Source organism: Myotis daubentonii, chromosome 6 (genome assembly GCF_963259705.1).
Source record: "Myotis daubentonii chromosome 6, mMyoDau2.1, whole genome shotgun sequence".
Lineage (NCBI taxonomy): Eukaryota > Metazoa > Chordata > Mammalia > Chiroptera > Vespertilionidae > Myotis > Myotis daubentonii.
Genome location: NC_081845.1, coordinates 389935 through 403495, shown reverse-complemented (window position 1 = coordinate 403495; position 13561 = coordinate 389935). Strand labels below are relative to the sequence as shown.

At 60.7% G+C, this 13561-nt stretch overlaps 1 protein-coding gene across 1 annotated transcript in view; it reads right to left on the bottom strand.

Moving 5' to 3' along the window:
• Positions 1 to 4572: 4572 nt before the first annotated feature.
• WDR27 (WD repeat domain 27) overlaps positions 4573 to 13561 on the bottom strand; it is a 41948-nt gene continuing 32959 nt past the window's right edge. The window contains exon 25 of the mRNA XM_059699793.1: positions 4573 to 6703. Within this exon, the coding sequence (XP_059555776.1) occupies positions 6653 to 6703 (51 nt within the window). The 3' untranslated portion in view covers positions 4573 to 6652. The remainder of the gene's footprint in view (positions 6704 to 13561) is intronic.

Below are 13561 nucleotides of genomic sequence, written 5' to 3'. Positions count from 1 at the left end.
CGCTCTAAAAATCAGGAGAAAAATGTCCTCCAGGGAGGATTAACCCCCCCCGCCCCCCCCACACACACACGCGCGCGCGCACACACACACGCACACGCGCACGCACACACACAGTGCTGGAGATAGCTTGCGTGGGGGTGGAGGGGGGTCTGGGGGCAGAGAAATGGGGGCCCCCTCCCTCATCTAAGCAGCAGAAGTGGGAGCTGGCTGCCTCCAGGCTAGGCACCCCTTTAAAGGCTTGGCTGGTGCAGCCCTTACGAAAACGCTCCAGCGAAGGCCCGGGTCTGAGTGGCCTCCCACCAGCATCAACACCGTGCCTCGTGCCCGCAGCCGCCAGGCCTGTGCGGTTCAGGGCCTCCGTCGTCATCCAGCTTCAGGGTTTGTACCACGTTTTGCCTCTGAACCTGACGCTTTTCTCTCCGAAATCCCAGAGGCGGCTGCGTGGTGACTGTCGCGGCAGGAGCGGCTGTGTCTGTGACGAGGAAAACATGGACGAACGGGCGGTTTTGCCGAGAAGGCGCCTGCCAGGGCGACCCTCTGCTCACCCCACACCGGCCTGGGACTCGGGAAGGCGTTTTACATCAAAATGGCTTTTCCCATTTTTCTCACTTTTCACTAATCACTTCTCCCCGAAAGCTCAGAAGAGGAAGCCCCACCACAGCATGACCCCGCCTCCTCCAGGATGAGAAACACATGCAGTTCATCCATCCCCTCCCCTGCGTCCCCGCAGCTCCTCGCGTCCCGTGCGAACACCCGCCTCCTCCCGCGTTGCTTCTCGCTGATGTCACCCTCGCTGGTGTTCTCGTCCCTTTTCCACGGAACAGCCTGGCGCTGACTCTGACGGTCCTGTCAGCATTGCCGGGCGGGTTCCAAGCGCTCGCTCTCGGGGCGATGACTTGAGATCCAAACATCTTCTCCTCGAAGCCCAGTTGCGGGTGAGGCACAGCCGCCCTGTCCTTCGCACGCCACAGGCCTGAACGCCCCGTGCTCCTCTCCTCCCGGAAATGCTCCCTTTCTCTCCCCCCCCCCTTTTCTGTGCGAGCCAAGAACCCAGCGGGACCGGGAGCCTAGGGCACTGGACGGGAGGGGAGTCAGCACAGCGTCAGCTCCCCCTGGACCGGGGCCAGTCCCACCCTCGGGCCCACTCCCCTGGGTCTCACAGGCTCCCCAACGTGTCCACAAGCAGCAGAAGCTCCCCCCTCCCCCCTGCCCTGCCTCCACCTCAGAGCTCCTCCCACTGTGGAGGCCCAGCCCTCACGGACCTTCCCTCCCAGCCCCACCTGCCCGATTCCCACCTGGGCCTCCCTCTGCCCCGGAGCCACCTGCAGGCCACAGCCCCCGCCCCCCCAACTCCCCAGCTTCTCACCCAACAGCCAGTGAAACAATTACTCTCATTAGCACCCAATCAGCTGCAGCCCAGGCCTCCTGCCAGCTGTGCCCCCAGTGGGACCCCCTCCCCTGGCTCCCTGACCCCCCCTGCAGGCGTTTCTCACTCACCAGCAGAGCTTGCCTAGCGAGGGAGGGGCGCCCCCCTGGGGCCACAGGACTCCCCGGAGGACGGTCCCCTGACCCCCTGACTGAGAGGAGCTGCAGGACAGTGGCTGAGACCTGAGCTCGCCGCCCCCTCCCGCCCCAGCAGGTGTTGGCCTCCAGGGTCTGCGAGGCTCCGCCCGGCCCACCCGCTGCAGGCGGCGGCTCCCTCCTGGGCGCCCGGATCTGGGCGATTTGTCTGCTACTGTCTTCACCTGGACTCGCAGAAGCTGGCTTGGTCGCAGCAGTTTTCTCTCGTTATCTGATTGTTATTCTTTTATCTCCTAGAATTTATGGCTGTGGGGCGGCGGCCAGATTTCTGGAATCTGTTTTTAATCACTTGGTTTTCGGTCAGGAGGTTAAAAATCTTCGTTCTCTTTCATTTTTTTGTTTAGAATATGTTTTGCTGTAAGCATTCTGTATTCATTTTGGAGAATCTCCCTTTACTCACACGCACACACACACGGACACACATGCTCACACATGCACACACGCGCGGGCACACACATGCATGTGCAAACACATGCGCGCACACAGACACGCACGCTCACAGAGTAACTGCCGCCTCTGGGGTTGGTTCAGGCGGTGAGCCCAGAGCAGCCCCTGGCAGAAATCAGCTGGCTCGACGGCAGGAGGCCGACCCCCCCCCTCCCCCTCCTCCCCCTCCCGCCTTCCCCTCCGCACTTTGGTGTCACGCTGTCGGCCGTTGGGATTCTTAACGTAGAGCATTTCTGTCTTCACTTGTTTGTTGTGACGCTGGCCACACAGGCTGCGCGGGGCCTGCAGCTCACACCTCACGTATGATGCACGTGTTCTCATTTTAACGCAGAACCTGGGATTCCAGGCGCAAACCCTGAGTGCGGCGGCGAGTCCAGGAAAAACTCAAGGCGACGGCAGAAGCGCCCACGTGACCTTAGGGGTCGTTTCACTCACGGCGATCACGTGAGTGAGAATCCAAGGGAGACGGGCAAACCTCAGGTCCCACAGACGCTGAAGTAGAAACGGAAACGTGTGCCCCAGGTTCTCGACTAAACCGATGACACGCCCCGGGACGGCTGTGACGCCGTAACAATCGTCCTGCAGCCGAGAGAAACGCTGAGAGACGGTGGCACCTGCCCTGGGCTGGTCCCGGCCACGCAGGCCCTTGAACACGAGTTTCAGCAGCAGCTGACGGACTCCCGTGTGTTTTCCACGGAACAGCCCCGCACCACCCCCCGACCCTCACCCTCACCCTGACCCTCACCCCGACCCTCACCCTCACCCTGACCCTCACCCCGACCCTCACCCTCACCCTCACCCCGACCCTCACCCTCACCCTGACCCTCACCCCGACCCTCACCCTCACCCTGACCCTCACCCCGACCCTCACCCCGACCCTCGCTGCTTCTGACTTGGCTGTGAGGAAGCTGCCGGGCACCCCTGGCCCCACCGAGTTGGGTGTAAAAATCGTCCGATGCGTTTCCTGTGCGGTTGGCTGAGCGCTCGCTCCGCGTGGGGCGGCCAGCGCACCTCCCCTGGCGCCGGTAGAACTTCCATCAAGTGGAAACGACTGTGCCCCGGGACAGTGAGCCAGAGAGGAGAGACGCTGCGTGCGTGAGCCCCCAGGCGGACGTCGGGAGGGCTGCCTCTCGACTGTGAGAACAGAAATGGATGCGTTTCCTTCTTCACGTTGTGAGTGAAATGTCTCCCCTCGTGACCAAGCGACGCGCAGGCCGTGGGCGCAGGCGCTGCTAACAAACACGACAGGGGACGGCCGGCCTCGGGGCTCATCGCTCTCGGCTCGTCCACACCCTTCCTGAGCGCCACCTTCTCCGTAAGCGAGATGGCGCTTCCCCGGGATCGGACGGTGTGCACTCTGTGGGAAGGGAAACAGGACGCAGGGAACTGGGCCTCGGCCCCCGCCTCGCCCCCCGCGACGGCCCGCTCCTGCCCGAAGCGCGTGAGCGTCCCGGCGAGAAGCCCCTGGAGCCCCGCTTCCCTCAGGAACCTCAACAGGACTCGGCGCACATGGGCCTGAAGCCGCCAGGGCTCACCTCACAGGCTCCCCCGGGCCCGGCCGCGGACGCAGCACAGACCAGACAGACGGACAGACACAGACCCATCTCCCCGCCCCCACGGTGGACAGCGCGTGCCCCGCAGGTGCCCACAGCCTTCTCGGACGACCCCGCCGGTCACAAGGCCGCCAGCAAACCCGAGGTCGAGGCCCACGCCTGGGGCACGGGGACCCGCAGAGATGAGACACAAGCAGCACACGCCTGACCTGCCGTCTCACCAAGAAGGAGCCCAAAGGGAAACTGGGAAGGACCTCGAAACAAACAAAGAACGTAAACAGGACGTCAGCGGGAGGTGGGTGCCCACGGGGGCGTGTCCTCCTTCCTTGTCCACCGGCCGTCGCCCTCTCACCGGAAGGACGCCCTTCACGCTCTGTCCTGCCTGAGCTCCCGGTCGCCTCGCGCTTCCGGGCCACGTAGGTGACGTGAGGGAGACGCGGGAACAAGCCCAGGTTCGCACGGCCGCCGCTCTCAGCACCGACGCCCACGGGTGTCAAACGGCCGAGCGGGTGCAGGGGGGACGCCGGGCCAAGGGGTGAGCCAGGTCCCCAGGGCGTCATGGGGGTTCATCACGCTGTTCGGGATGGCGAGCGATTGAAAACTTACGGATGGTGTATTTCTGGAATTTTCCATTTCATTGTTTTGGAACTCGGTTGACGAGAGGAGCTGAACCTGCAGGAAGTGGGGCAGTAGGGAGGGCGCTGGGCCCCACGCTGCGAACAGCAGCGGAACACACGCGAGCGGTCACTTGTAATTCGACCATGAGACCAAGTGGCTCAAACAGTTTTCGTGAGAAAGAAGGAAGGAAAGAGAAGAGGACGGAGGCAGAGAAGGCGGAGTTAATCCACACGAAGCCCTTGGAAGCCACGCCTGGTGGAGCCCGTGACGCTGCCGTGTCGGTGAGCGCCGGGCCGTGGGTGTGGGCACTTCACCGGCTCCATCCACTCACACCAACACGGGGTCGCTGCCGGGCCTTCCGGAGACCCCGCCAACAAGGCTGGGCTGTGCCCGGAGCCTGGGCCCAGGAGGGCACCTGCTGTGTCTGCTTATCACACCACACGCCTCCTCCTCCACCGGACACACGTCACCTGCAGAACACGGACGAGAGCACCTTCCCCGGGAAAATACTCGGGCACCTTCTCCCCAAAGTGTGAAGCACGCGCCAGTTCTACGAATGAAGAGGAATGGGCTTCGCCCGGCCGGCGTGGCTCAGTGGGTGAGCGTCGACCTATGAACCAGGAGGTCTGGGTTCGATTCCCGGTCAGGGCACAGGTCCGGGTTGCGGGCTCGACCCCCAGTGTGGGGCGTGCAGGAGGCGCCCATCCATGATTCTCTCCCGTCATGGATCTCTCTCTCTCTCTCTCTCTCTCTCCCGCCTCCCTTCCTCTCTGAAATCAATTTTTTAAAAAAAGGAAAAGCAATGAGCAGCACATCTGAAAAGAATGCCTGTGAACAGATGTCAGAGACGAGCTAGGTCACTTATTCCAGGCCTTGGAGCCACGCTCTGCAGCAAGGCGTGGGCGGGCACACTCTGCGCCTGCCCACACACACCGAGCACCACCATCGTGCCGGCCCACGGCCCAGGCCATGGAGGACGACACCCTTCAACCACCACAGGGACCTTCCTGGCTGACTGCACGTCGAGATCGAGCTGTCTCCCTCCTTCCCCACCGGAGGCCAGGCCCCTGAGGACAGAGCCCCTCCCCGTGGACTTGCCCGCAGCCTCCGCACCGTCTTGTCCACTCCCCCACTGCTGAGGCGGCCGCCCTGACACAGGCCCGTCCCCGGAAGCACCGCGCCTCAGTCTGCCCTGTGATATGGGACGATGGCCAGGTGACCCTGCTTTCCCAGACTACAGGCGGCTCTGGAATCGCCGGTGGAGCCTCACTCCCCCCCACAGACCTGCGCCCACCGGGGACTCTGGCTCCCCCCGCCCCCACCCAGAAGCACCCGTGGGTCCTCTCACCGAGGCCCCCCTCACTCTGGCGCCCACACCTGCACGAGGACGTACAGTCTTCTCTTCACGCCTGCACTCTGGCGCCGGCCTGCCCATTCCCGCTCCACCAGAGCCCGACATGCCCATGACTTTTGTATGTGGAACGAATGCCTTTAAATGGGTTTTCCAGGGGGAAATTCATAAATGGGAAAAAAGTTTACACCTGGAATATTAAAAAAGGACAAAAATGTTTATAAAGGGTATACTATAAATGGATAAAATGTTTGGATAACTCTAGATCTTAGAAAAACAAGAATGAGTTATTCTAAATATTGCTTCTCACAAACTTTGTAAGAAAAGTGTGTGCACTGTGGTCTGTCTGTGTGACGACCAGGAGCCGGGGCTGGAGCCGTAGTGTTTCCCGGGCAGAGATGGCAGGCGCACAGGGGCAGGAAGCGGGGGGGGCGGGGGGGGGGGCGGTGGACCCGCGGTGCCGTGCCTGGGTGGACGGGAGCCCCCAGGTCCCAGAGCGTGGGTGACACTGGGCCTCCCGGGTGAGGGCAGGCTGCCCGCAGAGGCCCCGACACGGGTGGCTGCCAGGGTGTCAGACACTGGGATTTGGATGGTTCTAGAAGCTTCCTGGCTCCTCTGGGTCCTGGAGACGTGGGACCTTCAGAGGCAGGGCCGTGCACAGGGCTCCCGGAAACTCCTATGTCTGAGGAGGGGCCTCTGCACTGGCTCAGCCAGCACCGTGGGCGGAAGGACCAGAGCAAACCTCGCAGACACAGAGGCCACAGGAGAGGCCGGTGCCCCAGACTCGGGGCACCGTCAGGGCTGCACCCCGTCCTCACCACCGCGAGGGAGCCCTCCCATTCTGCCCTGTCTGTCTCTCTCTCTCTCTCTCACTCACTCTCACTCTCTCTGCAGAGTCTCGATTGTAAGCAAATATGAGGCTATTTATTGGGAACGTCGGCTTTAACGTCACCGATTCTGCGTGGAGGGGCAGCACCGTGGGTCCGTGGGTCCCGTGAAAAGTAGAACCAGGGCTGTGGGCACAGACGCAGCAGCCCCAGCTGGGCCCCGAGCCCGTGGCCCTGCCCCATCCGCACGCCGGGGCCCGGCGGCACAGGGCGCGTCACTCGGCTACAAACAGCTGGAGTTTGCCGTCCAGGGTGGCGGTGACGAGCTGTGGAGGAGGAGAGACGCGTGAGCTCGGCCTCCATCACTGGGGGGCCGTGAGGGGAGGGCTGCGGGGAGGTCCCGTGTTAATGTCCATGACAGCGGGCGCCACCGTCCGGACCTCCCGGACCACCAGGGGCCCTGGACCACGGTTTGGCGACCACTGCTCTACAACACAGACCAAGCTGCACTGAGCAGCGGCACAGACCTGCCTGCCCCAGGCCCTGCCCACCCACCCCCACTGCCCCCACCTCCTTCTGGGGCGGCTGAGCAGGTCCTAGGCCCCAGCCCTTCAGCCCAGGGGCCCGGGGACCCGGGAGGGGCAGTGAGTATCCCCAGGCCTCAGGGAGCTCAGCCAGAGTGTGTGTGGGGGGACCCACATGAGGACTGACTTAGGGGTTAGAGGACTGGGTTTGGGGGTGACAGGGTGGGAGCAGCACTGTGCAGGAAGCAGCCTGCCCTCGTGCCCCTTGGAGGCACAGGTGTCCGGCTCACCAGCCTCGGACCTCGGCCAGGGGCCGGAGTGCGCTGTGTCACCCACCCGAAGCCCCTGAGCGCGGAGACGTGGCCGAGAGCCTGGGGCCTGGGACCAGCTGTGCCCGGGCGGGGATGGCACAGGGCCGGCAACACTGTGGGCCCCAGGGGGCTGGCCCGGGCGCGGTGGTCACAATGCTTGTCCCTGACCAGGCTTCTGAGGGCCCCGCCCTGCGGGGTCCAGGTGGGCCCTTCAAGTGCCTGCCCCTGAGGCATTTTAACGCCCTTGTTATTTTTTGCATTTCCCGATATCTGCTCGCTCAGGCCACCTGACCTCAGAGGTGGACAGAGGTGACCCCAGGGACAAGCCCGGCTGCTTCACATCCTGAGGCTCCCACTGAGGGGAGACATGGAGCTGGTGCAGGAGGCACTGAGCCCCCACCTCTGCCTGGACAGGACCCGCCCTGTCCCCCTCCCCCTGCCCCTCCCCCTCCCTGCCCCCCTCCACTCCTTGCTGCCGGGCCAGGCGGGCCCTTCCTGCAGGGCCCTGGGAGCCACACCCACAGGGTGGAGAGGGAGGGGCTCCTGTGGACTGAGAGCCTGGAAGGCTCAGAGGCAGGTGGGGAGGCACCAGTGCCTGGCCCGGGGGCACCGCTGTCCTGCTCCCCATCTTCAGGGGAGAAACAGTGGGAGGCCAACCCGCGCTGCTCGGGGTTCAGGCCGTTTCCCATCGGATCAGAGTGAGAGCGGCCTGCGCTCAGCCTCGCAGCTTCCGGCCGAGCAGCTCTGCTCCCCAGACGGCCAGGGAGCAGCCCCGCTGAGCGCCCAGGACTTCCAGCCCAATCCCATCCGCCTCCTGCCCGGATCCAGGGTAAACATTCCACTCGGCTGCGCTGCCGATCCCACATGTGGAAACGCTTTGTGGTCGCCTCTGGCTTCTCCCAGCGGCGGTTCCAGGAACCTCGTCCCGGCTTCTCAGTGCCCAGCGGGGACCCAGGCGTGCTCCCTCCCCCGGGATGTCCACGTGCAGCACCGCCCAGGGCGCACCCACACCCACAGAGAGAAACTCCGCGGCAGGAGGCGACGTGGGCTGTGCTCGCCGCCGAGGGGGGTGGGGCAGGGAGGCTCCCACCACTTGGCAGGTGGGCGTGTGGGACTCGGGCTGACACCCCACCGTCCCCGCTGTCCTGGGGTCCCCTCCGGCACCCCTGCTCCATCCATCCGCACCCTGGAGGACAAAGGTGCTGTGCACCCCGAGTCCGGGGTCTGGCTCTGAGGGGCAGCTTGCTCAGCATCACGATGCACCCTGCGCCGGCCCACAGCGGCGGCCCTGGTGGGCTGCACGCACCTAGGACAGCCGACGGGCCTGTGACCAGCTGTCGGCAACTTGACGAAAGCACCGGCTCCATCAGGGGTGTGCAGCGCCGGTGCCGGGAGGACAGGACGTCTGTGAGGACAGACGCTCCGTCGGGGGCGACCCTCCGGCCCAGGACAGATGGCAGCCCCCCCGCGGTAAACAATTCCGGGAACCGGGTTCCTTCTAGGCTCCCGGGGCCTCCCCACGTCTCGCGCGGCTGCTGCTGGCTTCACGCTCCTTTTGTTGGAAGGAAGATGAGCGTTCGCTTCATGCCGCGGGGACGTCACGCACATGTGGCTGCTCACATGTTTTGTTTCTGCGGTAATGTCCTGGGCCTGCCCCGCATCCCCACAGCCACACGGAGGGAAAGGCCGATTCTCAGTGACACGCGTCCGTAGACATCCTTTCCTCATTGTTTTAAACCCGTATCGACCCAGTGAACATAAGGTCTCAGCCCAAAGCCACGAAATTAAAGGCCAAACAACCTATTTTTAATGATGTCCCTGGTGGAGCAAGCTGAGCTCCTGAGCCAGCAAAAGAAAGGCCTTCCTAGTAAATGCTGGTCTCAGATGTTAGTAACGCACCTCACAGCTGTCAGAACGGCTGCCATCAATAAAGCAACAGCAAGTGCTGGCGAGGACACGGAGAAAAGGAGGCCTCGTGCATGGCTGGTGGGAATGCAGTCGGGGGCAGCCCCTGTGGAGAACTGTGGAGTTTCCTCGAAAAATTGAAAATGGAACTTCCTTCTGACCCAGGGATCCCACTTCTAGGAATCTATCCCAAGAAACCGGAAGCACCACTCAGGAAGAATGTGTGCGCCCTGTGCTCACAGCAATTCAGGTCACAATGGCTGAGACCTGGACACGGCCCACGTGCCCACCAGCAGGTGAGTGGGTGAACAGCTGTGGTACATTTACACCATGGGATACTACGCAGCAGTAAAAAAGAAGGATCTCTGACCCTCTGCGACAGCACGGAGGGGCCTGGAGAGTATCAAGCTAAGTGAAATAAGCCGGTCAGAGAAAGACAAGTATCACACGATCTCATTCACGTGTGGAATCCAAGTGACAAAATAAACTGACGACCAGAGTGGCTGCAGACACGGAAGCATGGCACCGAGTGCGGAACCTCAGAGGGAAGGGGGGAGGGTGAGTAATTTGAATCCTAGACGACAAAAGATCAAATTTTAAAACCTAACAAGTCTACACAATAGGAGGAGACACATGGGGCCAGAAAAGAATTTCAGCTCGCTTTCCATTCGGCACTTTACTCCAGAGGAAGTGAGGGTGGGGCCACGGAGGAGTGTGAGTGACAGCGAGCCCAGGGCACCCACGCGCTCTCCAGCCCACGGCAGGTCCCGACAACAAGAGTTGAGCCGTTTAAAGGGTGCAAGCAGAGCATCTCCACTCTGGGTTCCAGGAACAGCAGTGGATTTGCCTCCTTGGATGCCAGAGACAGTGGCTTGGCTCACATCTGATCTTAGAGCTGGTTCCCAACCGTGGCTGCACATTGGAATCGCCTGGGAGGATGGGGCCCAGAAATCAGGATTTTAAAAAGATTCCGGGGTGATTCTAATGTGCAGCCATGGTTGGGAACCGCTGTCTTAGAGGAAGGAGCAGGAACCTGCCTGGCTGGCCCGCCCGACGGCGTCTGTACGTCCGAACACAGCGGGTGAAGAGACGGGAGTGTGAACGTGGAAAACTATGTAACGGAGATGCTGAAGACGGCAAAGCCACCACCAACTCTCACGGCAAAGGAGCTCGACTAAGACAATACACCTCCATGACGTCAAGAACACGTGAAACAATATAAATGGTGTTTCGGCTACTATTGTTGCATCGCAATAACCATTTTCTTGCATTTCATGATTTAGGGGAGGTGCTGGGCTCCAGGTGGGGACTCTGCAGCTCCCGGCTGCACTGTGAGGGTCCCCGATGGGCGCAGCTGCCTGCTCAGGGGGCGCCTGGGGGTGGGAGGGCTGCACAGCCTCTCCGCAGGCCCTCAGCACAGAGGGGCTTCTCACGGAGGCTCGGGGCCCGAGAGGGAACATTCTAGCAAACAAAGCAGAAGCTGCCTGGGCTCCCCTGGCTTGGCCTTGGAAACCCTACAGGACCCTCCATCATCCGTGTTCACGGGCAGGGGACACGGCTCTCAGCACGTGATGAAAGAAGATCACGTTTAATGATGAAAGACTGAACACTGTCGCTTGGAGCTGAAACACGACAAGGAAGTCTGCCATAGCCAAGCAACGCCGAGACCGTCAGCCGCTCGGCCGCTGGGGGGAACAGGACAGAACCCCCTCCGCCTCAGGAAGGCCACCTGCTCACGGCCCCTTAGTCTGGAATTCTAGCCCCAGAACTTCGAGAGGATACATTTCTGTTATTTTATGCCACTTAGTTCTGGGTCCTTTGTTATGGAAGCCTGGGAAACTAGTACAGATTTTTATGACTTTTTCCACTTTGAGAAGTATGTGGTTCTTGTTTAAATATTCCTACCTTTGGTTACAAATACCTCATTTCACTTCCTATATTTTTATGGTATTCTGAAAGATGTTTATTTATTACATATGCTATAAACAATAATTCTAATACGGTATTAAAGGTCTAATTCTTCTTTTTGCAAAAAAGAAAAGCTAAGTATGAAAACATCCCATTTCATGACAAATCATTACTTTCCACATTGAATTTGCGATGCAATGCAACCCCTATCAAAACCCCAACTTCTTTTTTAGACACAAAAACATAATCTGCTCCTCAAACTCAGATGGAAATGCCAGGGGCCCTGAAGAGCCAAGAACCGGCTGGGAGGGCCCTTCCCGCTTCAGCACTTACTTCAACGCTGCGGTCACCACGACGGGGGCGGCGCGGCCGACGGACGGACGCACGGACGCACGGACGTGCGAGCCTGGGACAGAACTGACACCAGCAACAAACAGCTAACGGTCACACCGAACGGTCAGGGCCACTCCATGGAGGAGAGAACCCCCCTTCAACACGCGGATGGGGCACCCGCCTGTGGCTCCAAAGAAGATGTGGACCATCAAACGCATAACGTGTTCAACGCCACCCATCTCCTTCATCGCGAGGGGAATGCTACCGCTGTGCGCCCCCGAATGGCTACAGTGAGACAGACAATAACAAGTGCTGGCAACTATGTGGGGCTCTTGGGACCTTGCAGCCGCATGTGGAATTTAAACCAGCGGAGCCACATACCAAGCCTGGCAGCTCCTCAACCGTCAAAAATAGAGCGGCCACAGGACCCAGAAACCCACTCCTAGGAATGTTCAGAGCTGACGCGATGTGTAGGCAGAAACGTGTACGTGGATCTTTACAGCAGCACCATTCAGTGTCGCCAACTCGGAAACCACCCCAGAAACCATCTACAGCGGGAGGAGCAGAGGGAGGCTCCCCGAACCACGAGGTGTTTCACGGGAGCAGGGAGAAGCCCCCTGAACCCCACCACCACCGCCTTCCTCTCTGGGAGCAGGGAGAAGCCCCCTGAACCCCACCACCAGCCCCCTCGCCCTCGCCTCCGCGTCCAGCCCTCCCCTCAGGGAGAAGCCCCCTGAACCCCACCACCAGCCCCCTCGCCTCCGCGTCCAGCCCTCCCCTCAGGGAGAAGCCCCCTGAACCCCACCACCAGCCCCCTCGCCCTCGCCTCCGCGTCCAGCCCTCCCTTCAGGGAGAACCCCCCTGAACCCCACCACCAGCCCCCTCGCCTCCGCGTCCAGCCCTCACCCCGGGTCACTGCAGCCAGTCCAGCTGCGGTTCCATCTGTAAGGGTCTCAGAAGGCATTTCATTACGTGGTTTGTTGAGACACAGCTTACATGGCACGGAATCCACCCCCTTAACTGTGCGGTGCGGTTGGTCTGACCATGTTTAACTTTGTGCAGCCGTCAGCACTGCCCATGCCAGGACATGTGGCCCCACAGAACCCACACCTGGCGGCAGGCAGCCCCCGCAGCCCTGACCCGGCCCGCCTTTCTGGATGTTTCCCGTCCGAGGACCTCCGGGCAGGTGCCCTTTGTGCCGGCGCCTGTCACTCAGACCCACCCACACGGCAGCCGCCTTCCTCTTACGGGAGCAGGGAGAAGCCCCCTGAACTTACGGGGGCTGGTGGTGGGGTTCAGGGGGGTTCTCCCTGAAGGGAGGGCTGGACGCGGAGGCGAGGGCGAGGGGGCTGGTGGTGGGGTTCAGGGGGCTTCTCCCTGCTCCCAGAGAGACTTGAAATGCTGCCCAATGTCATTCTTTTTGGAAGAATAACTAAGTAAAACTTTATAAAAAGGGGGCTGTTGAGAAGAACTATTGTAAAGCCGCATAGTAAAAGCAGCGTGTGGAGCAGCAGCCGAGACCCTGTCACAGAGGGCCGGGATGCGGGAGTGACGGGCCACTGCCAGTCCCCTGGGGCCACACACAGGCACAGGCACAAAGGTGACATTTTAAATAAAATTTAAAATACATAAGAACAGATTACGTCCATGCGAGACATTAGGAAAATATCAATGAACATATCCTCTTAGGGGACGTTCTCCTAAATCTAATAAAAAAACCCCAGATCTTAGGTTTTTTTCAAAATATCACAAACACAAAGGTTATCGCTAAGTTATGGAAAGGAGCTGATACCTAATAAAAAAGTGTTTCCATTTAAAAACAGGGTGAATAAATAATTCACAAGAAGTGAAATACAAGTGCCCGAGACACCAAGCCGAGTTCCGTTCTCGCTCGCGGCCTGAGACCCGCGCTCCGCCCGGAGGCGCCCCCACCCCCAGTGTGCTGGAGGAGGAAGGAGGCGGTTCGTCCGGAAGAACTGAAACGGCGGCTCCGTCCTGGCCTTCCAGCCGGCCCGGGCCTGTGCTCTGCGCAACAAATATTTGTAAATAGCAGTTGTTCCTGCTGCTGCAGACACATTCCCTCATCCTCTATTAGGAGGTAAATAAGTCGACCCCAACTTGTTAGAGAAACTTGGCAACATTTCCAAAAGCTGTTCAGAGTGAGGACGTTGACTCGGCAATTACAGGTCTACACGTATTCTAG